The sequence below is a fragment of the Halichoerus grypus genome, chromosome X (genome assembly GCF_964656455.1).
Source record: "Halichoerus grypus chromosome X, mHalGry1.hap1.1, whole genome shotgun sequence".
NCBI lineage: Eukaryota > Metazoa > Chordata > Mammalia > Carnivora > Phocidae > Halichoerus > Halichoerus grypus.
In genome coordinates, this window is record NC_135727.1 from 46,424,667 (window position 1) to 46,449,949 (window position 25,283).

General features: G+C 35.7%; 1 protein-coding gene across 5 annotated transcripts in view; it reads left to right on the top strand.

Annotated features, from left to right (window-relative positions):
* Nucleotides 1-1,116: 1,116 nt before the first annotated feature.
* ZMAT1 (zinc finger matrin-type 1) overlaps nucleotides 1,117-25,283 on the top strand; it is a 36,253-nt gene continuing 12,086 nt past the window's right edge. For 4 of the 5 annotated variants that reach the window (XM_036095430.2, XM_036095488.2, XM_036095449.2 and 1 more), the window contains exons 1-4: nucleotides 1,117-1,412; nucleotides 16,783-16,889; nucleotides 23,307-23,408; nucleotides 23,486-23,660. In XM_036095430.2, coding sequence (XP_035951323.2) covers nucleotides 1,136-1,412; nucleotides 16,783-16,889; nucleotides 23,307-23,408; nucleotides 23,486-23,660 — 661 coding nt within the window. In that variant the 5' untranslated portion in view covers nucleotides 1,117-1,135. The remainder of the gene's footprint in view (nucleotides 1,413-16,782; nucleotides 16,890-23,306; nucleotides 23,409-23,485; nucleotides 23,661-25,283) is intronic. The other variant, XM_036095469.2, reaches the window with a different exon arrangement.

A 25,283-nucleotide genomic window follows, 5' to 3' on the forward strand; every position in this document is an offset into this window, starting at 1 on the left:
GTGTATAAGGGCTCATTAGACATGTGCCTAATGTGGGGAAAAGGGCATTTCAGGAAGAGGGAACAATATATACAACATTGCATAATGAAATGACGGTCTTCATAGGAATCTGTAATTAATTTAATATTGCTGAATCATAAAATAAGAGTGGTGATGTGGGGGCAGTGGAAGGGATTCAGATCAGAGGAAAGGAGACCAGTAAGAAGCCATAGTTCTGACAAGAGATGATGACTTGAAATAGAGTAATGGAAATGAGACTGGAAAGGAGAGCATACCCAAGAGAAACTTTTGCACAGAAGCACCAGGACACATATCCATCAACAGGGAAATGAATGGGATATTATACAGCATTAAAAGTGAATGAACTACTGCTACATGGATGAATCTTAGAAACAAAATGTTTAGCAAAAGAAAAACGTCCCAAAATGCTACCTAGAAAAAGATACAAAATGTTGCGAAATTTAAAACAAAAGTAAAAAACATTGTTTAGGCATACATGTATGTGGTAAGAATATACGTAACAAGAGCATGGAAATAATAAATATAAATCAGGATATTGGTTTCTTTAGGAGGGCAGTTGGGGGAAAATGTTGAGAAGTTTTAAATTATCAGTAATATTCTAGTTCTTTGGGTACCAGATTCACAGGTTTTTACTGTAATTTAAATAGGTAGATGTATATATAAGTAGTCGTTTACGGCCCCATGACGAAAGTCATGACCGAGTATTCTGTTTATTTCTGTTCTCTGTACAAGAAAGAGATATTTTGGGGGTGAAATCAGTTGGTTTCCAGACATTTTTTTTAACCTTAAATTGGTTTTAGATCAACTCCTCCAAAGGAAGAGGCCTCACTGTGTGAGGCCCACGTGCTTTTACATCCCGCGCTTTTTGCCCTTTGCCCTTGGCCATCATCGCTTCCCCTCCAAAGGGAAACGGGTGACGCCAAGCAGTGGGGGAGGGGGGAAGGGCAGCCCGCGGGTCTAAAGCGTTCCTATTGGTGGGGAGAAGGAGCGAGAACGAAGCTCGAGCTGAGGCGTGGAAAAGAGGGGCGAAGGGGGCGGGGCTAAACGGGGGGGGCGGGGCTAAAACGGCTTAACGGGAGCGAGGCGCAAGTGCAATTGTCCGCGCCTCGCTGCGATGGCGGCGGCGCCGAGCACAGTCGCACCGCTGGCGGCGGAGTCTTCCCCTCAGGAAGCTACCGTCTCTGCCGCCTCCTCCTCCTACACCGCCTGCGCGGCGGCGGCGGTGGCGGCGGCAGTGATTGTGCCTGCCTCCTCCGCCACCTCCACCCCTGCCAGCCCGCCTGCCGGTGGCTGTGGCGACGGCGGCGGCGGCTTTGGCGGCTCCACTATGGCGGCGGCGGGGAGGGGGGGCAGTAGTTTTAAAGTAGACACCCGCCCTTGCCTCAGAGAAGGTGAGTTCCCGTCCCGGGGTGTGGGGGCGGCCCCATCTCCTTCGCTGCCTCTCTTCAGCCCGTCCGGGATCGGGCTGGGCGCGGTTCGTCACCGCCCCACCCCCCACCTGCTGTGGCGCAGTAAAGGCCAAGCTCGCCCCGCCCCGCCCTGCCGTAGTAGCCCCGAGTGTGCAAGACGGACCGAAGCAGAGAGGGGCTTCCCTACTTCTACCCCCCCAAAAGGATGGAGGGGTCCCAGGAAAAGAAGCTGCAGGTATTCACAAGGCAGGAGTTTAAAGGGAAGAAGAATACCACATAGTTTTTCTCCCAGCCAGGGTGCCTCAGGATGGTCTACGAAGCTGAGGTGTGAGTTGGTAAAAAGAGAGGGGGCAAGGTAGAAGTGCTGTGGAGCTGGAGGGTCAGGGAAAGGGAAGGGGGACTGATGGAGAAAGGGGGCAGAGATAAAAAAAAAAAAAGAAAAGGCCGAAGAAACAAGTAAGAGGGAGGAAACCCCGTTTGGTGAAATTCAGCATCCTGCAGTGTAGAAACTTGCAGTAGGATATTTAAAGAGAGAGGAGGTTAGGAATTTGGGGAGGTTAGAATGTATACTTGAGCTTTAAAGTAGGAGCTGTTAGATTTTAGGATCATAGGGTCTGGTGGAGGGGGTTGTACAAAGAAAAGAATAAAGGAAGGGAGTGTGGTAGAAGCACAGATTTCAGAAATCACTTTGGAGAGTTTTCTTTGGCTATTTGAGGGTGTGACCTTGTAGAGCAAGGTTTAGGGGCCCATCTTTGAGATGGTTTTGATTTTAATAAGTGCTGTTGTACCTACCAACACATACTACTCCTAACATAAAAAAGATACTTCTTGACGATTTCAGTAATAAGTGGTTTCTAGTTCACACAAAATACTATATACTAGTAAACAGCCTACTAATAGCAGACTGTAAAATTTGCCATTGAAATGTGTTTTAAAGCAGTGTTTGGAAATGCTTCTTAGATTGTTAAGACCGATTCCACTACAGAAGAGCTCAGTAAAGCATTTTGCCATCGTCAATTTCGTAATTAATTTCCAGTATTTGTGTGTTACCTTATGTTGCTAACTTGCCTCCAAAGTGAAAGACGTGGACACCAAAATGGAGTAGAATAATTTAAGTTCCTTTTTCTTAGGAGGACACCCCATTAAAATTACCTCATAAAAATGATTTTCTCTTCACATTTTTAAGTGGCACATCCCTCTGTGGTATTTCATAACTTTTCACACCTTTCACTTTGGAGGAATGGCAAAGCAGTAAAAAAAAAAAATCCTTTACAATATTGGTCATAGGCACATTACATAAATGCCACTTACTAAATATGGAAGTTAGAAATACACTGTGATATGGTGATGTCTTTTTATTTATTAACTCTCTTACTGAAGGCAACCTTTGAAAGACTGTAGTGTCTTTAGTCAGCCTGGATTTGTACAGTTGTTTCAGGATGAAAATATGAAATCTGGATTTTTTTGTTATTATACCAAACTATGTATAACTAGAAAGAAGGAGAGAACAGTTTTTAGAGGTGGTCGAGATCACAGTTCAATCTCGCTGTCATGGCCTTTCCACAGTAAGCTTTAGGACCAGTATCTCATGGGTATCTCATGGAGCAAATGGCTTTTTGCCTGTCTCTGTGACTGGCTTGGTTATAGTATCTTTGAATTTATGTAGGTATTGAAGGCTTTAAGAGATAGAAATTCATAAAGTAGTAGCAATACCCTGTATATACTATTACTAGCCGGCAAAATGAGGAGAGCTCTAGCATAGGAGTCTGGTGCAGTGAACTTAGGTTCTGTTGTTTATCTACTAGATTTTGTGACCCTGAACAGATCACAAACTTCCTGGATTTGGGTTTTGACATTTCTGAAATAGAGGTATTGGACCAGCCATACTCCAAGGTTGATTTCAGATCTGAAAGTATGAACCATGATTTTGCAGTTCTGCATTGATACTCTCGATGGCATTTCCATGGCTGTGCATTAGGACAGTAATTCATAAGCCATGAGAAACTTTGGCCATAGTTATCATTTGACATTCAGTGAGTGATGAAATCTGTGTTGTTAGTGTTGAGACCATTTACTAGGATATGAAACCAAATATAATTGCTACCTAAAAATTATCTCTTACCATTTCATTTTAGGTAAATATCCTTCATTAACTGTTCACTCCAAACCATAACTCTCTTCTTACCTTTCCACTTAACAAAAGATAAATATGTGATACAGTACACTGTCCAAAACATTATTAGGTCACAAAAATATTTTTGTTTAAATATTTATAAAGACTATAAATGGTTGCCAGTTGTATGATAGTAGATAAAGGAGAAGAGAGAAAAATGTTGCTTTATGGTGTGCCAGTATCTTTTGCTTGTTTGTTTTTTAAGCCCTGGTTAGAAAATCCGTCTAAATAGTGACAAAGAATTGTCAAGATTCCAGTTATTACAAGTCCACTCCAGATAGGACCATTAAAAGTGGTTTGATCAAGTATTTGCTGAACTATTTTCAACTATAGCCAACATCTTTCTTGGGGTTGGTAATGAGCAGATGTCAGTGGAGATTAGAAATTGCCAAGCAGGGGAGATTAGAAGCTTTTGAGGTTATAAATGGCAAATTGGGTAATAAAAACAAAACAACAAACAAAAGAAATGCCAAATAAATGGACATATGACAAAACACATACCTACCCAGAATTCATGGAAAGGAGAGTCATGAGATTTTGTAGGACACTTCATATTTCATTCAGTAACATTTTCAAAAATGTTTAATGGCTCAAAAATGAATTTTCACCCAGTATTAAGGTTCCAGTGTAATCATAGTAAAAATCAAAACAAAAACAAATCCCTTTTATTTACCTCTTCTTTTTAAGAAAAAATAGATTAAGTGGATTCTGTTTTAGATTGGAGGATTGCTGGCTTTTTATTTAGTTACTTATCCATTTGCATAGCAATTACCTAACAATTACCTTTGTCTCCATATTATTCGGTAGTTTCAAGTCCACCATAAGAAAACCTAGTTAATGGCCTTTCCTTCATTTACTCAGGAATCATTTATTGAACATCTGTATGTGTGTGTGCCAGGCACTATGCTCAGTGATGAGGATATAGATGAATTAGACACAGCTATATTAAAGAGCTCAATAGTAGTGCTTGGTAGTAAAAGTATAAAATGAACAAATAAATAGGAAAAATACAATTTTAAATATCACTTGTCGAACTCTTAAACTATCAGGACTGCCCCATTGTTTATTATAAACCTGTATTCTACCCATGGTGTCTTATAGACTACAGGCACACTAAAACACATTATATTATAAATGTGGTATCTAGGAAGGAATAATTAGCAAACTGTTAGAATTAATTTTTAATTCTTTACATTTGGCAGGGTGGGGATGTCTGGAGAGAGGTTAATGACCACTGGTTAGTTTCTGACTCTCTGTCTTTAATTAGGTGTCAATATGTGATAATATTGACTAAGCATGCCCCTTCCTATATTCATCACCTATCTGTTAGGGTAGGAACTTTGATTCTTTTCCACCTGAAACCAGTCTTGTAGATCCATTCACATTTACTAACCTGTTGGAATGAATGGCATGGTGGCTTTCTGACACCAAGTAGGTATGGGATCAAGTAAATTATTGGATATACACAGTACTTGAATTCATTTTATAACTTCACAAGCAGACAGGACTCCAGAGCTAACTAGCCACAGAGTGCTTATATTATGAGGTCAGGGACTTAGTTTAAATAAAGACAAGGTAAATATTAAACATATAACTAGTACTCCCAGTTATTTTATTAATTACATTGTATTTTGTAATTGTTAATATGCTATAGGAAAGCCTTCATTATTTTTTTTTTGTAAGAATCTGTGTAAAATAGCCAAAACTTGCCAAACTTATAGGTCAGGTACTAATTTTATAAACTGAGAAAGTAAGGATACTAGATAGCATTATAACTGAGTGTTCATAACGTTCACGGGTACAAATCTGCATTTCTGGCACAAATAATATTTCTGAAAATTCCTTAAATGGGTTGTGACATTTAGGGGGAAAAAAGAGTTAAAACACCTTGGCAAGGTTAACATGATCCATTTTCCACTATAACTTAGTGTTGAGCTCTGTTTATCTTTCCTTTATATGATGGCATTAAAAAATTGCAAAGGTCAAGTCAGCTATTAAAAAATCCTTTTAAATCAAAATGTTTGAGGGAGGCTATCTCAAAAGGTGTAATCATGGAGAATACAGCACATATGCTCTTTGCAGAATTAAGATGATGATTTTTCTGGTTTATTAACTTGACTTTATATTAACCTGACTTTATATCTGTGACTGGTTTATTGACTTGACTTTATATTAACCTGACTTTAAATCTGTGACTAAGAGTGAGATTTATGTTTATATGATTGCAGCCAACTCTTCTAAGGTTTGCTCCATTCTTGTCACTTCATTAAAATAGGATGCAGAGTTTTTTTAGAATGCTATTTTTTTTTTGCAACAAGATCAGTTGGACTGTGAAATTCCCACTTCAACAAAGCATTAAAACAATTAATAGCTAGTTATTGCTGTAAACATCTGATGGGTTGTCTTGAGGAAGAAAGTTGGTCTTTTGTACAACTAAATCTAATTGTCATGCAACAAATGGAAGTAAGATTCATTTTGTTAATTATAGCCATTTATATATAGAATCATCTACTTTGAATAAGCTTAAACTTCTTATCAAGATAACCGAAAAACATTTAATTGGAGTGAACAGAGAAAGTTCTCATACTTAGAACTGAAGGGATGTTACAATCTTCCTTTCCTCAGAGATCCTGTATGGTTGTTTTTTGGGGGTTTGTTTTTGAGAGAGAGAGAGCCCGTGCATGCATGGTGCCTGGGGAGGGGGGTAGAGGGAGAGTGAGGGAGAGAATCTTAAGGAGGCAACCCTGCCCAGTGCAGAGCCCAACACAGGGTTCGATCTCAGGACCCTGAGATCATGACCTGAGCCAAAATCAAGAGGCAGACACTTAACCAACTGAGCCATGCAGGCACCCCAGATCCTGTATGGTTTTTAATTTCATTAGTGAGAGTGGACCAAATTGTAGGCATAGATTCATTATTTTTTTTCTGACTCATGCCATAAATGTTTTTCTTTTATCACAAAAATCTATTTTATCCTAAATTGTCTGGTGTTATCTAGTAGTATTAGAAGAAAGTTTCAAATAGGATAATTTGGATTTCACACTCAATTGCATTTTTGGATACAGAAGTTAATGGTATTTTACTTTAGCATAATAATGCAGCTATTTGGAGTAGGTACAATCCAACAAGGGTCTCTAAAAACGAGTTTCTGAGAAGTGAATCCTCTTTGCTTTTTATATCATCAAAGGCAGATACTCAAACAAGCTGAATTGAATATTTTTATATCAACATAAGGGATTCTAATCCACAGAATGTTAATTATTTGTACTCACATTTGTATTTCACTTACTTAAGAACATCCCTCAGCTATTACTAATGCCTCTCCTCAGACTTCGGAACTTTTTCATAGTCCAAATCCACCTGAATCTGGAATGATATATTTTAACTTCCCCACTCCTTTGTTTCCTATGACCTCTTTGGACTTTAGCTTCCTTATTTTGAAATGAGAACATTAGACTAAATCAGTTATAAACTAGAAGCAATTTTGCCCCACAAGGGACATGTGTCAATGTTTGGAGATATTTTTGTTTGTCACAACTGGGGAGTGCCGCCAACTTCTAGCTGGTAGAGTGCTGCTAAATGTCTTACCATGCATAGAATATCCCCTCACAACAATGAATTATCTGGCCCAAAGTGACAATAGTGCTAAGATTCAGAAACATTGGACTAAATGATCTCTAAAATTACTCTGATCTGATAAAAAGTTATTATATATAATATTAAGTAAAACTTTCAGCTACTGAATTAGTAAACAAGCACACTTTATCAAGCGATTATGTGTGTTAAACATTTTTTTAAAATTTTGTTTCATTTAATAGCATGTTCTGGGAGAGACATTGTGTTTCTGTACTTTTTAGATAAAAAAACTGGCTCAGAGTGGTTAAATAATTTGCTCAAGGGTATAATAGAGGTAGAGAGAGGATTTGAATCTGTTTGACCAACTCAAAAGCTTATTATTTTTTCCTACTACCCAGTGCTGTAGGTCATGATTTTTCCCCCATTCCAAATTATTATGAAAGCTTTGCTTTCTCAAGTCATGTAAACACTCCTGTAGGAAAGAAAGAAAAAGACTAAACACTTGGGACACCTGGGTGGTTCAGTCGGTGAAGCTTCCGCCTTCGGTCAGGTCATGATCCTAGGGTCCTGGGATCGAGTCCCACATCGGGCTCCTTGCTCAGTGGGGAGCCTGCTTCTCCCTCTGCCTGCTGCTCCCCCCTGCTTGTGCGCTCTCTCTCTCTCTCTCTCTGACTAGTAAATAAATAAAATTTTTAAAAAGACTAAACACTTTCATTAATAGAAAATTAATTGATTCTTTCTCTCACCAATGGCTAACGCCACACAAAAATATAATCAAATTGTAGGAGCACCAAATACATGAACTTTCTTATCAGATCCCATTTATGGTTTGTCACAAAACCACTCTTTCATTTAAAATAACCCTTATGAAAATTAACCCTTATAATTGTTATTCAAGAGAGGATCACTTATGTGATAATAGCAAAACAAAGGTTTATTACTTGCTCATGCATTTTCCTCTAAGTGATAAGTTGACTGCAGGGGAACTGCCTGCCCTTCATGCTGTGGTTGAGGGAGAAGAAGGTGCTTTTGTCTTTTATTTTAACTTTTTTCAGTATTTTATTACATTTTTTATTGTGGCCAAATATACACAACATAAAACTGCCATTTTAAGCATTTTTAAGTGTGCAACTCAGTGGCATTAAGTACATCCACGTTGTTAGGCAACCTTCACCACTATCCATCTCCAGAAATTTTTCATTTTCCCAAACTGGAACTCTGTACCTGTAGGTCATAGTTTTGTTATATGACCATATTTCTCCAATCTAAAGAACTTTCTGATGTGTCTAATATCTGGAAAATAAAATATTTAAAAGTTATGCTTAATTTGTTAACAGTTGGCAATAAAAGTGTACTGTTTATTGTGACCACAGAGGACAGTCTTGCAAAGCAGTTTTACTCTTTTAATACTCTGAATGTAAACAGGACCATGCATGAAACATGGTTTTATTTCATCTGTTCCATTTCCTTTAAGCTGTAACTCCATTATCAGCCTTAGGTCTCTGACAATTTGAATCTAGTTTTTGATAGTGCTTTCTTATTTCCCATTGCTTTTTTTAGGTTAAAATGCAAAGAAATGTTATCATCGTGAGAAACTCCTGTATGTTTCAAAGACAGTATATCCCAGTCTTTATTTGAGAGGACACCATTGTATCACTAAGATCTCGCTATCAAGCTACACTAAGATGGGCTTTGATTCTGAGTATAAAATCTTGCTCCCCTATCCATATCTCTTTTCCAAGTTTATGATGGCATATAAAATTCAAATATGTCAGAGAATGAAGAACAGTTGAGAAGTACTATGCTACTATGCTAGGAATATTAAAGCAACATGTCTTAAGATCGACTGGGAGATATTTACCTTCCCATGTTCAAAGAACTTTATTTGCTGCAGGTGAGGGATGAAGTCACACTTACTTATTTTTATTTATTTATTTATCATTATTTTGTCATTTGATATTCTAATATGTAATCTACTTATATTTTTAACCCTAGCTCTCCTAACTTCTAACTAAATTAGATTGGAAGATGCAGGACCATCTGCCATGAATTTGGTGTATTCATTGTTGGAAAAGAAAACTCAGCCACTTATACCTAAATTATAACTAAAATAATACCCTAATTTGCTAAAAAAAAAAATTGTTGACACCAGCTATAATGACCAAAACATTATATTTAGTAATTGAAATGCTGTGTATGTTTTTGCAAAGAAATAACTTGGAGAGAACCAATTTTAGGGTTAGGACATAGATAAGGAAATGCAGATAATGGAGGAGTAGGGGAAGAAATATTGGGACCTTTTGAATTTTTAGGCCCTAAAGTCTGTGCAACTGTATAGCTGCTTAAAACTTCAAACCATCTTTTGTGTTTCCTGATAGACTTATTATTTGGAAGGAGCTAAGATATTTGGATCCTTCTATAAGTACCCCACCAAAATTTTGCTTCTCTATGTATTTCTATCTAAAATACAACCTTTTCTTATTGATAACTATCAACCCATATATGGTCAAGTACAAAGAAACTTTAGAAATGGAAATATGAAAGATTGTGTTATGTTCTTAGTCAGATAGCTAGTTAATAGCAGGGTAAAGGTTAATGCAGTCTCTCATTCTAGTGCTTTTTACAACTCTTAACTCCTTTTGGAATTAAGAATCATTGTGAGCCCATATTAACAACCAACCAATAAAAATAACATTTGTTTCAAATTCTAACCAGTTTATAAAGAGCAAAGATGTGAAGAGAGTATAAAGAAGAAAAGGAAAAAGAGGAAGAAACAAATTGCCAAGTTTCTTCAGCTATTCATTCCTACCAGAACCAGTTCCAAAGCCCCAGTTCTTTGTGAGCACACTTATTTTCGTTCCTGGCATATAGTGAGTCCACAATAAACATTAGTTCCTGTTCCAGCCATCTTCCTCACAGCCAACATCATTTACTCACATGACCCCTAATTTAACATCTATTCCCTGAAGTTGGTCTGCCCTCTAGGTCTTCCCCCTGAGACAGGCTGGAAAACGCACTATATATCACCAATTTTCTCTCCCACTTTTAGAATTGGCAATAGGCCATTTACTTCTGGGAGTCCAAAAATCATGTCTCAAATAGTGGGGGTAGGGGTATAGTAGGGTCTAAAGGAACATTTTTTAGCATCTCTTGTGAATCAGACATGTATTTCTTATATATGCCAAACCTAGAGAAGAAGTTTCTCATTCAAGACTTTGGCCTTTTTAAGAACTAGCTCTCGGAAATCTTGGGCAGACTTAGGCACTTACTAACTATGGAACTTTTAGACAAATTGCTTGACCTTTCCAAGCCTCAGGTATAACCTTTAGAAAGTAGCAATCATTACATTCAGGTCAAATTTAGGGGAAATGCAGTTTGAAGAAAATTTGGCAGTGTGGGGTGCCCTCTGAAAAACAATACTCCATCATGTATGATTGTTCTCAGTAAAAAGCCAGCTTCCACAAGCCTCCTGTCTACAGATTCAGGATCTAAAAGGCCAGAATTATTGGTAGAATCTAACAAAGGAGAACTTAAATGAGACAAATACAAGTGTATATTGGGTCTTTTTGAGAGCCATAAACATTTCTATCTATATAACTATGTCCTGCAGCACAGACTTTGGCTCCAGGTGAAAAAGGTTGTATTTTAGTCAAAAGTTAGCCTAGCATGAGTCAATAGTATGATGTGCCCACCAAAAAAATAGTGAAGCTATCTTGGGCTATATTAATAGGAGAGAAATATTCAAAACAAAGAGGTGAATGTACTTAACACTACTGAACTGTACATTTAAAAATGGTTAGGGTGGTAAATTTTATATTATACATTTTTACTACAATAAAAAAATGAGTTGATGATCTCATTTTACTAGCTTGTTGTTATTGTGACCCCATTAGGGTGATTGTGCTTATGTTACACTTTATGAATGGCAGGGATTTAGGTAAACTAGTGAGAGGACTAGAAATCGTACTGCATGACAGAACTGGGATCAGTTCACAAAAAGGCTAGGGTGGGAGGGGCAATAAAGATGTAACGATTCTCTTAAAATATTTGAGGATTGCCATTTTAGGAGAGGGATTATATTCACAATGACTTTGAGGAATAGAACTAGGACCAGTGGAAGCTCTGAGACACTATGAGACTGAACAGTGATGCATCAGCATCACCAGGGAACTTGTAAAAAATTGTACGTTCTTGGTCCGCCACCCCAGAACTACTGAATAAGAAGTTCTGGGAATGGGACCCAATAATTAATTAATCTTTTAACAAGTTTCCAGGTTATTCTGATGCACACTAAAGTTTGCGACCCCCCTTCTCCAGGAAAACAGATTTTCAGTTCAACAGATTCAGCAACAGATCACCTGGAAAGCTTTTAAAAACAAGACAAACAAACAAGAACCTATGGTGTGGACCCACTCCCGAGATTCTGGTTAATTGGTCTGGGGTGGAGTCTAGGTATTGGTATGTTTTAAAAATAACCTAGTGACTTCAGTGTGCAGCCAGGGTTGAGAACTACCTTTGCGAAAGGTTGAACTAGCATCACTAGGTAGGCTGTTTAAGAGATTACTTGGGGACCCTATTTAACAACACAGATTCTTGGGCTTCAACTCTGGAGATTTATATAGATTTGAGGTAGTGTCAAGGAATACTTTTTTTCTTTCTCTTTTTTCCTTTCTTTTTTTCAAAAATCATTTCAGGTTATACTAAAGCACAGTTAGCTTGATAAGTATCGTAGATGACAAAACCTGTATATCAATCAGCTTAGTCACCAAATAGATATTGGACAGCCGTTATGTGTAAGGATCTGAGCCTGTCCTGTAGGGCAGTGATTCCCAACATGGTTGATTATCAGAATCACTTGTGGTTGGATTGGACCACCCACAGAGATTTTTAGTTCAGCATGTATGATTTTGAAAAACTGTGCATGTGAATTTGATGTGATACCTAATTGAGAATAATATTTACATGAACTTTTTTATCTGAAATTTTGAACGTAGATTTAATCATATTTGAATTGATTAGGAAAGCATGCTATTTAAAGAAAATTAGGGTCAATCCTCCTAAGTACATTTTAATGTGCATCAACATTCCAGTATCTTTTTTAATTACAGATTTTTGTATATTTTAGTTTTTTATTCACTGAAGTCAAAACATGAGCACATTCATTATATTATAATCACAAAGAATATCCCATTGACAAGTAATTGTAAGTGAATTTATTTGATCTAAGGTCAAAGTTCCACTTTTTGCATCAGGAATAACATTGTGTAAGCTTAAATGTGATAGATCTAAAAGCTTATCATATTCGTAGCAAATTCTAAGCTCCGGATTTAATGCCCCCTGGTTTTGATAGTTACATCTCTTCTATCCATTCCTTCTTTTCTGTGCCTGCTGCCCCTCCTTTGGTTCAAGCCTCAGTGACCTCCTGCCTGCAATTGATTCCTAACTCCTATCCCCATTTTGAGCTACTTCTTTTCCCTTTTTGAATGCAGAATTCAATCCAAATGCCCTAGTGAAGACAGCTATGATTTGGCCTCATTCCAACCTTTCAATTATCGTCCTTCATATACTTGCCTCTCCCCAAATATGTTTATTCCACTTTTTTATCTGAATTTTACACATCTTTTAAATCTTAGTTCAAAACCTGTTCTCTAGAAAGATTTTCTCAAACTCCTCAGCAGGAACACATTGTACCTCGTGTCTTTTATCACTTATGACATTTGATTTTGGGATCATCGTTTTTTCTATACACTTACTAAAATTACTAAATTGTAAATTCCTTGAGATTAGGAATTCATCATTTCTAACATGTGGGACAGTAATGTATATAATGGAAAGAGAGATAAAGTTTAAGTTTTAGCTCCACCAAATAACACATGTGACCAGTAATTTTGATTGTACCGAATCCCTATTTTCTAATCTTCAGAATATGTGAAATGCCACTTACCTTGCATATTTGTTTTAAGGACTAAAGGGGTAAGCTGTTGTTTTGTTTGACACATAGAAGGCCTTCAATAGATGCTCATTCTTTTTCCTTATCTCTTTCCAAAATGTCTACCATAGTACTTTGAAGCTAACTTCAATAAATATCATAAAGCTAAATGATGCCTAAAGGCACTGATGGCCTGAACTAGAGTGGTGTTATGGGAAGTGAAAAGGAAGAGATGGATATGAAATGACATTATAAGCTAGAATTGACATGAAATAGTGATTTTCTGGGGAGAAGAATGGCTGAGACTTTGAGCCTGAAATATTGTGCCATTTAATAAAGAAAAAAGACCAAGAGCTTGTTTGAGGAAATGAGTCAAAGGCAGTAAGTCTAGGCAATACCATTCTAAAGAAAAAGTTACAGGGGTGCCAGTAACTTCATGGGCTTCCTGGAAATGATGTGGGGTACCAGTAATGAAAGGCTGGGTTAAAATACTCATTCTTTTTTTTTTTTTTTTTTCAATGTAGCACTGGGTGTTATACGCAAATAATGAATCATGGAACACTACATCAAAAACTAATGATGTAATGAATGGTGATGAACATAACATAATAATTTAAAAAATTGAAAATAAATAAATAAATAAATAAATAAATAAATAAATAAATTACTCGTCCTTGGTATTTCCCAACTTGAGTTGGGAAACATTGAGTTTCAAACATTGAGTATTTAGACCTGGGGAAATCTGGAATTAAAGATTGATTTAAGAGAGAAATGAGTGTTATATTTTAGGAATTATTGAACCTCTAAATTAGTAGTTTCTTTTGTCTTCTTAAAGGAAGCTTTCCTTTGGTAATAAGTTATATTGCTAACAAATTATAATATTTACTATTTAAAGATTTTAAAGGGAAATTCAAAATCTTACCAGTATGCTCAAATTGCATATAATAGTTAATTCTGAAACAAGGGAAGTCCTGAAATACATTTTAACCTCTTTACCTTGCTGATTTTAGAGTCAAAGATAAATCATATATTCTAAAACAATCTAAAAAAATAATTCAGAGGGGATACTATCGATATATTATAGGGATAAATTTTTAAGTGTCAAGGCATTTCTGACATGTTCCTAATTACAGTTATTCTTTCTTTTTATTAAACTATAATTAACATATAGTATTATATTAGTTGCAGATGTATTATATAATGATTCAACAATTCTGTTTTTCAGTGCTCATCAAGATAAGTGTACTCTTTGTTTTGTTTTGTTTTGTTTTGTTGGCTTTTTTTATTGTTACGTTAATCACCATACATTACATCATTAGTTTTTGATGTAGTTTTCCATGATTCATGGTTTGCGTATAACACCCAGTGCTCCATTCAGTACGTGCCCTCTTTAATACCCATCACCAGGCTAATCCATCCCCCCATCCCCCTCCCTTCTAGAACCTTCTGTTTGTTTCTGAGTCCATAGTCTCTCAAGATAAGTGTGCTCTTAATGCTTTTATCTATTTCACCACTTCACCCACCTACCTCCCCTCTGGAAACCACCAGGTTTTTATCTGTATTTAAGAATCTGCTTTTTGGGTTTGCCTCTTTTTTACTTTGTTCATTTGTTTTGTTTCTTAAATTCCATATATGAGTAAAATGGTATGGTGTTTGTCTTTTCTCTGACTGACTTACTTAAGTTGGCATTCTAACCTCTAGATCCATCCATGTTGTAGCAAATGGCAAGATTTCATTTTTTATGGCTGAGTAATATTCCATTGTGTGTATATGTGTGTGTGTGTGTTTGTGTGTGTGTGTGTATACACATCACATCTTCTTTATCCATTTGTCTATGGTTAGACACTTGGGTTGCTTCTACATCTTGGCTATTGTAAATAATGCTGCAATAAACATAGGGGTGCAATAAACATAGTGTTTTCATTTTCTTTGGGTAAATACCCAGTAGTGGAATTACTAGATCATATGATAATTCTATTTTTAAGTTTTGAGGAAGCTCCATACTGTTTTCCACAGTGGGTGCACCAATGTTGCATTCTCAACAGTGTATGAGGGTTCCTTTTTCTCCACATCTTCACCAACACTTGTTAATTTTTGTGTTTTTGATTTTAGCCGTTCTCACAGGTGTAAAGTGATACCTCATTGTGGTTTTAATTTGCATTGCCCTGATGATTAGTGATGTTAATTATAGTTATTCTTATCTTGGACAGGCAATTTTTTAAGAAAGCCTTTTTAGTGCATACAGTGATACTGAAAATTAAGCTTAGTTGAAGATATCTGACATAACTTTTAAAATGAGTATCTTTAGGTGTGCCTGGGTGGTGCAGTCAGTTAAGTGGCTGGCTCATGATTTTGGCTCAGGTCATGATCTCAGGGTCCTGGGATTGAGCCCCCTGCATTGGGCTCCACACTCAGTGGGGAGTCTGCTTGAGGATTCTTTCTGTCTCTCCCTCTCCCTGTGCCCCTCCCCCTGCTCATACACTCTCTCTCTCTCTAAAATAAATAAATCTTAATAAAATAAATATCTTTAAAAGTTTTTAAATAGAAAGTTTTACATGTGTTTTGCAAAAATTAAAACAAGATAACTATAAAGAATAAAATGTTAAAGTTTCTCCCTTTGTTCCTTTTCTAGCCCCATTTCCCAGAGTTAACCACTTTTAAATTTAACTTATTTCTTTCCATATTTTTTCTATGTGGTGTATAATTAATTTTTGTTAGTGTTGGGAACTGGATGTGTTATATTTTTTCTTCTACAACAGAAACTTAACTTAGGTAATAAGTTATATTGCCAACAAACTATAATATTTACTAAAGATTTTAAAGGGAAATTCAAAATCTTACCAGTATGCTCAGCTTATTAATTTAATGTATCATTGGCATTGCTCCATAAATATGTGGTATCAACTTATTCATTTAAATAGCCAAGTAGTGAGCAAAATTTTGATGTTTTGTGATTTGAAACTTATAGATAAACTAATAAACTTTGGCAGAATACATTGCACCTGTTAAGAATCTTAGGTAGAAGTGTGGACCTCAAGTGTAAATGCAGAAAGTTTCAGTATGTGTTATTACTACAGTGAGAAACACTATAGCATAATTTCTAGATGTTATTACATGAACATAACTTTATAGCTTTGAGGGGCTTGTGTGAGACATGTTTTGCCAGATGGGTATGCTAGTCTTTTTACAATAATGGAGGATGTTTGCCCACCATGACCAAAGTTTCTTTGTGGTTCCAAATGATTTTTAGATAACATTATAGCCATAGCTCTAGATAAGTGACAGTCTTAAAACAATGCTTTTCTTAGGATTATCTCTTGTAAAACAAAATTCCAAGGCTGGATTTTTTAATCCTGCCTTTCATTATTGGTGCCCTAGATCATCCCATGAAGCTCATGAAGTTACTGATAACCCCATAACTTTTCCTTTGGAATGATATTGCCTAGACTTATCATACTAAATAAGTAACTCTTACTATATCAGACATTAGAAGCATACTTAATATACCCATATTAAATTGCAACCTCGATAAGCAAAAAGTTATTACTGTAGCCTCACAGGCACTCAGATTTGAGGTGACATATGAAGTAATAGAGAGTTGAAGAATGAAAATGATACTTCTAAATATTCATTAATGTGATATACAGTCTCACCTTCCTTTATTTTATTCATAGATATGACTTGGAGTGAAGAGGAGAAGACTGAACTTTATACAGATAACTTTTGTAATATTTGTGGAGTGGTGCTACAGTTTGAATCACAAAGGATTTCACATTATGAGGTAGGTTAAAAATAATGGGAATAGAGTCTATAGGAGGTTTTTATTTTATTTCATTTTTTATGATTTAATGTATACATATATTTATTTATATATTTGTTTATCCTCCAAACTCATTTAAAGGTTTTTAAATGTAGCAGATAAACTTCATATTTTATCATTTTTGATTCTTATGAAAATCCTGTGAAAGAGGTGATAGTATTTCCCTTTGATGGATGAGGAGACTGGCTCAGAGAGGGACAGCAACTTATTAGCTTAAGTTTGGGGAATTTGGGTTTAAAATCGGTCTTTTTGACTCCAAAGCTTCTTTCCTTTTCTTCACACCATTCTGCCTCCCTTTGTATTCATCAAGCCACTATATCCTTCATGTCCTCATAGTAAATATAAGGCAGGCATTATAAAGCTTGAGTACGAAACTATTAATGTGAATAAAGGGATATTATAGAACTCCAGAGTCTTCCTTTATAGCAAATGAAGACTGTAAAAACAAAATAAACCAGTCTTGCCTTTGACTTAGCCAACATCTTTTTAATCACAGAACCATAGAATTCTAAAGCTAGGAGAGAGAATGTTTAATGTTCTTACACCTTTGGTTTATTGATTTAAAAACTGAGACCCAGAGGGATCATGATTATTCATAGCATCATTGGCATGACTAAACTTAAAAATGATTTCTTCTGATTTCATGTCCAGTGTTCTTTTCTTTCATTTGGTGTTGCCCCTCCCCATTTCTATATCATATGATTAGCTATTGATTTCTTTCATATCTAGTGTCTAGGTTACCAAAAGTACTAGATAAATTCGCTTTAAAAAATACAATGCCAACTTTACTTTTTTAAACACACCTCGTTTTGCCCATTGCTAATGTTATTGGCAGCTATATTTCAGTTCTTATGTTGACTGGGATTCAGTTACTATAATTACAGATAGGGAAATTTTGTTGGCTTTGGATTGAGAAGACCTGCATTCAAGCTTTAACTCCATCATTGTTGTGTAACCCTAGGCAAGTCACTTTACTTCTCTGAGCATGTTTCTTGAACCTGCAAAATAGGGGTGGTAAAATCTCACTTACTGAGCTCATGAGAATTAAGTGAAATCAAATATGTGACAGTGCTGAGTACATCCTCAGACCCCATAGTTCAAAGATTTAGAGTTAGTAAAGAGAGACACACAATCAGGGGGCTCTGTGATAACTGTGGTTCGAACCATTTGAATTTAAATTTGAGAAAATAGCTTTTTGTGGGCTTATGAAGTACTATTCAGTGTAGAAAATATACAAAAATATGAGAAAATCACATTCAGTTATAATGCTGTCACTTGTAGGTAACCATCATTTAACTTCTCTTTTGCTGATATGATTCCAGTATGCTTTCTGCACGCGCATGTGCACACACACACACTTTAACAAAAGATCATTGTATATGTTGTTTTTTACTTCTTTTTTCATATCAGAGCATATTCTGGACACCTGTCCTATCATTACATCTTTTTATTTTTCTGTAATATTTTAATGGCAATAATATTTTAATGGCAACAAAGCATTATGTAATGTTATAGCATTTTTTTATTAACAAATACTTATTGAGAACTTACAATACTTCAGAACTTCGATAGTTATAAGGATTGAATTATAAATAATACAGTGTCCTTATCTTCACAGAACTCTGCAAATAATGCAGGCAATAAAAATACATTGCAAAAAAAATTTATATTAAAAAGCAAACAGATAAGTTTACACATCGTATAATTACAAAATGTTTGCTACTAGCCTACAATTAAAAAGTTGGCACTTTATAAAATGAAATTGGTATTTACAGCATTGTCAACTCTAGTACTTTGAAAGGTTATACATTTTCAGAAAGACTGGGTTTTAAAAATGTTTTATAGAATTCTGAACCTTTGAAAAGCTATTCTGCTCTGGGAAAATTTGGGGAGAGCAAAGCTAGATTTCCTAAGAGTCAGGTTTGCTGTTCACTGTATTATGAAATAAGTACTTTTAAACTGAATTGTTTGAATTCCAAAATACATTTTTGAAAAGCAATATGGTTTTAATAAGAATAGAAAATGGGCTGTACATGTCTCTTAAAATTCCATTTCTTACCGATTTTATTATAGATTTTATAGGTTACCATTTTTTTCTCTTATTCAAATTTTTATTTAATTCCAGTTAGTTAACATACAGTGCAATATTAGTTTTAGGTGAACAATATAGTGATTCAACACTTACATATGACACCTGGTGCTCATCACAAGTGCATTCCTCAGTCCCCATTACCTATTTAACCCATCCCCCACCTACCTCCCCTCTGGTAACCATCACTTTGTTTTCTGTAGTTGATTCTATTTCTTGGTTTACCTCTCTCTCTCTCTCTTTTTTCCACTTTGCTCATTTGTTTTGTTTCTTAAATTCCACATGTGAGTGAAATTATATGGTATCTGTCTTTCTCTAATTGACTTATTTCACTTAGCATTATACTCTCTAGCTCCATCCATGTCATTGCAGATGGCAAGATTTCATTCTTTCCTATGGCTGAGTAATATTCCATTGTTTATATATACAACATCTTTATCCATTCATCAGTTGATGGACATTTGGGCTCCTTCCATAATTTGGCTATTGTTGATAATGTAGCATATTTTTAAATTTAAATTTCAGTGCCATCTGGAAGTTTGGTGTTTATGGTTATTAAATCATCAAATCAAAACTATATATAACTTTCCATATATTTGAAAGCATTTCCATACAAATACTGTACTTGAAAAGGTGATTTTTTTTCCTCTTTAGTATACAGCTTGGTTAATACTATCAGACGATCTCAGTATATAGTATTTATTGCACATGTCAAATAGAACAGTACTGTAGAAGTTTTGAATGTTTCTTAAGTTATTTAAGTTCTTAACAGTTAGTTAACATACAGTGTAATATTAGTTTCAGGTGTACAATATAGTGATTCAACACTTCCATACAACACCCAATGCTCATCACAACAAGTGCACTCCTTAATCCCCATCACCTATTTAACCCATCTCCCCACTCACCTCCCCTCTGGTAAACATCAGTTTTTTCTCTATAGTTAAGAGTCTTTTTCTTGGTTTGCCTCACTCTCTCTTTTTTCCCTTTGCTCATTTGTTTTCTTAAATTCCACATATGAGTAAAATCATATGGTATTAGTCTTTTTCTGACTTATTTTCCTTAGCATTATACTCTCCCTCTCCTGCTCCATCCATGTCATTGCAAATGGCAAGATTTCATTCTTTTTTTTAAAGATTTTATTTATTTGTCAGAGAGAGAGAGGGAGGGAGGGAGAGGGCAAGCACAAGCAGGGGGAGCGGCAGGCAGAACAGGCAGAGGGAGAAGCAGACTCCCCACTGAGCAGGGAGCCCGACGTGGGACTCGATCCTAGGACCCTGGGATCATGACCTGAGCCGAAGGCAGACACTTAACCAGCTGAGCCACCCAGACGTCCCAGATTTCATTCATTTTGATGGCTGAGTAATATTCCATGGTGTGTGTGTGTGTGTGTGTGTGTGTGTGTGAGACACACACACACACCTTTATCCATTCATCAGTCAATGGACACTTGGGCTGTTTCCATGATTTGGCTATTGAGATAATGCTGCTATAAACATAGGTGTTCATGCATCCCTTTGAATTAGTATTTTTGTATTCTTTGGGTAAATACCTAGTAGTGCAATTGCTGGATCATAGGGTAGTTTTACTTTCAACTTTCTGAGAAACTTCCATACAGTTTTCCAGAGTGACTGAACCAGTTTGCATTTCCACCATCAGTGCAAGAGTGTTTCCCTTTCTCCACATCCTTGCCAATACCTATTGTTTCTTGTCTTGTTGATTTTAGCCATTCTGACAGGTATAAGGTGATACCACATTGTAGTTTCAATTTGTATTTCCCTGATGATGAGTGACATTGAGCATCTTTTCATGTGTCTGTTAGCCATCTGGATGTCTTCTTTGGAACAATGTCTATTCATGTCTTCTGCCCATTTTTTAACTGAATTATTCATTTTTTGGGTGTTGAGTTTGATAAGTTATTTATATATTTTGGATACTAACGCTTTATCAGGTATGTCATTTGCAGATATCTTCTCCCATTCTGTAGGTTGCCTTTTTGTTGTGTTGACTGTTTCCTTCACTGTGCAGAAGCTTTTTATTTTGATGAAGTCTCAATAGTGTATTTTTCCTTTTGTTTCCCTTGCCTTAGGAGACATATCTAGAAAGAATTTGCTACAGCTGGTGTCAAAGAGGAGGTTATTGCCTGTGTTCTCTAGAATTTTTATGGTTTCAGTTCTCGCATTTAGGTCTTTAATCCATTTTGAATTTATTTTTGTGCATGGTGTAAGAAAGTAGTCCAGTTTCATTCTTTTCCATGTTGCTGTCTAGTTTCCCCAAACAACTCCAACAAAAAACTACTAGAACTGATAAATGAATTCAGTAAAGTCTCAGGATACATAATCCACGTACAGAAATCTGTTACATTTCTATACACCGGTAATGAAGCAGCAGAAAGAGAGGTTTAAGGAATCAATCCCATTTACAACTGCACCAAAACCAATAAGATACCTAGGAATAAACCTAATCAAAGAGGGGAAAGACCTATACTCTGAAAACTATAAAACACTGATGAAAGGAATTAAAGAGGACACAAAGAAATGGAAAGACATTCCATGCTCCTGGATTGGAAGAACAAATATTGTTAATATGTGTATACTACCCAAAGCAATCTACACATTTAATGCAATCCTTATCAAAATACCACCAGCATTTTTCACAGAGCTAGAACAAACAATCCTAAAAATTATATGGAACCACAAAACACCTGGAATAGCGAAAGCAACCTTGAAACAGAAAAGCAAAGCTGGAGGCATCACAATTCTGGACTTCAAGCTCTATTACAAAGCTGTAGTGATAAAACAGTATGCCACTGGCACTTAGATCAATGGAACAGAATAGAAAATCCAAAAATGAACCCACAACTATAGGGTCAATTAATTTTTGACAAAGAAGTTTTGAGTTTTAAGGGTGTTGCACTTATTAATATTTCCCTTTGTGTTTATACTTATATGTTTAAGCAACCATTTTTTGCACTTTTGTCATATAGATATTTCCCTCTATTTTCTAAAAGTTCTGTTTCTCATATTAATGTATTTACTCCATTTCGTATTGAATTTTGCATATGGAGGAGGGTGTTTTATGACTTTTTTTCATACAGATAGCCAGGTGTCCCAGCACTGTTATATTTCACAGTCCATTCTTGCTACATGGATTTGTAGTGGCACTTCTGTCATATACTAAATTTCATATATATGTTTTGAGGCTATTATTCTGTATTATTATATTGCTTTGTTTGCCTTTCTGTACAATAGTTTCACCTCATTGCTATAGCTTTAAAATAAAGATATGTGGTGGCGAAATTTTACATTTAAAAAATCATCATTAAGTTAAAAGACAAACCACATATTGAGTGGTATTTATAACAAGAGATAGGATCATATATATAAAACTTTACCTCTTTTAAAAAAGATCTGAAAGAAAGATAGCAAAATATTAACATCTGTTAAAACTGGGTGGTGGATATGGGCTTCAGCTATATTATTTCCTGTACTTTTCTGTAAGATGGATATATTTCATAATTTAAAATTCTATAGATAATGATTGTATCATAGCATGTGCTCAGAAATGTGAGTTTCCCTTCTACCTACATGAGTATTTTTGTTATTATTTATTTTGTACACATTTTTTAGAGATTTTTCTAATATGCTTAACCTGGAAGGGTTAAAATCTTCACATAAAAGAATATGAGAGGTAGGCAGTGCAGGGCTGGTATGACAGTTCCATGACATCATCAGGAACCTAGGCATCTTCTGTCTTTCTGTTCTGCTGAGCTAGTTTTTGTCCTCAAGATCCCCTATAGTCCCAGATGACTGTTAGAACTGTGACCTTTCCATCTTAATTCCAGAAACAGAAGGGAAGAAGGTTAGAAGGGCTCATCCCTCAGCCTGTTAAAGAGATTTCGCAGAAGTTCCACCCAGTAGTTCAGATTATATCTTATTGGCCAGAATCTAGTCACATGATTACATTTTGCTGAAAGGGAGGCTGAAACATGCAGGCTTTTAGCTGGGTATATTGCCCAAGACATGTAACTTAGAAGAAGAAATTTGATATTGGGAAGCAACCAGGAGTCTCTGTCAAAAACAAGAAAATAAAAGTTATTGACCTCTAAATTATAGCATTTCATTTCAACTGAGAGTTAGAGATTTGAAAAAGCATGTGAAGCTCTTTCATAAACTTGGTACACACCACATATATTACAACTCACAAGTGCTATCCTCAAATTCAAAGAGGTGTAAACTCAGAGTGTCTCTGTTGTTGCATAAACAAAGTCATATTATATCTTTTTTCAGAGTGAAAAACATGCTCAAAATGTTAGGTTTTATTTTCAAATGCATGGGGAACAAAATGAAGTGCCTGGTAAGAAAATGAAGATGGATGTTAGGAATTTTCAGGTAAGTGGCCTATATTGATGTCGCAATTCTAAACTTTGAGTTATCAAATCATTCTAACAAGATTGTGCTTATTTCAGGTCCACAGGAGTGAAGTAGCGGACAGAAACAAATTTTGTGATCTCTGCAACATGATATTTAGCTCCCCAGTTGTTGCTCAGTCTCACTATGTGGGAAAAGTCCATGCTAAAAAACTGAAGCAATTAATGGAGGAGAATGATCAGGTATCTCCATCAGGATTTCAGCCAGAGATGGGTAAGATTACATTCACCTCTTTAGCTTCAATACAGGGTCTCCTTACCATTTTTTGTCCAACTTTGCTATCCATTTTTTTATTGGAGAGACTTTCATTCTGGAGTAATAACTTGATTATTCTTCTTCTGCCCAGTTAATCTCTTTCTGTATCTTTGTCGTTTAATATAGAGATTATAATTACTAGCTAAATTTTAAGAAATGTTATGACCTTTCCTTTTTAGTTTATTAAATACAAATGAAAGCAGGTGATTTGCTATGCTGCTATAAAGAAACAACAAAAAGCAGCCTGAGCTCTCCATTTTCTAATCAGATCATAAAATCTTACTTAGCTCCTTCTTCTTTCCCTTGCCATCTATCTCATTTTTTCTTCTTTAGTACTTTCTAGAACATTATCTCACATGTGTGTTCACACCAGTATTTTTACCATAATATAGTTATGGTGTAGCGTTTTCTGACTATAACTACAAGCAAAAAAAAATAGTAAGTTACAGAATCTCCTTCTACCCTGATAGTTCATTTCTTTCTTCTGATAAAGTACCACCAACATCATCAATCAGTAATGGGTACTTATTTTATGCTAGATCCCAAAGATACAGAGAACCGTAAAACATTGCCTCTTTCCTCCTTCCAGTGATGTTGAGTCACCAGCACATGAGAAATCTAACCTAAAGATCTCACTTCTGGCCTAAGATGGCAGAGTACACCCTGGAAAATCAAACTTGTATTTTGAAAAATTTGTGTGCCAGAAGAAAAAACGAGATGATTAATCCTCTGGAATAAATAATTTACCACATTCTCACTAGCTTCAACACTTTAGGAATAAGGCATGACTAGTATGGAAAATTTACCAACGTTAATTTCCAATCCATACTGTAGGCCTCATCCAAACTTAAAATATACTGTTTTCTTAATAATGATGAGCACTGGGTGTTATACGCAACTAATGAATCATTGAATACTACATCAAAAACTAATGATGTACTATACAGTGGCTAACTGAACATAAATAAAGAAAGAAAGAAAGAAAGAAAGAAAGAATACTATGAATGATAATACTGTGAACAATAATAAAAAATTAAACCAGAATTATTTTTAAACTTATTCTAGTCTCTCTAATTTTTGTATATTTGTTTTTCTTTCTGTCATCTAAGGAGGGTTAGAATCCATATGCCCTACAATAGAAAGCATCTTGTAAAGTCTTATTTTCAGTCCCCCAAATTCATCAATTTGAGCTCAGGTAGGATACTAAATGTAAGAGCTCTGAAATAACTATAATTGTGGAAACATATAACTTTATAGCCTTAAACAACTGCATAAATTTTATTTTGATACAAACACCACACATCTGGACTGGATAGACTTACTGGGGTACTCAAGAAAGACACCAGCTTAAAAGTTGGTACCATCTGTTTTACCCTCACTGATTTTAAGAACCATCCTAAGCTCTCGTGCTTTCATCGATTTTTCCAGTGAATATAATTAGCCAATGCCTGATGCTGAATATTCCTCCCTGTACCTTTGTTGAAGAAACTTGGTGACAGACTTGTATTCAAATTTCTATTCTCACAGAAGGAAATTCTTTTTAACCTGAGTACCTTTATCCAACAGCCCTGTGTGGAAAAA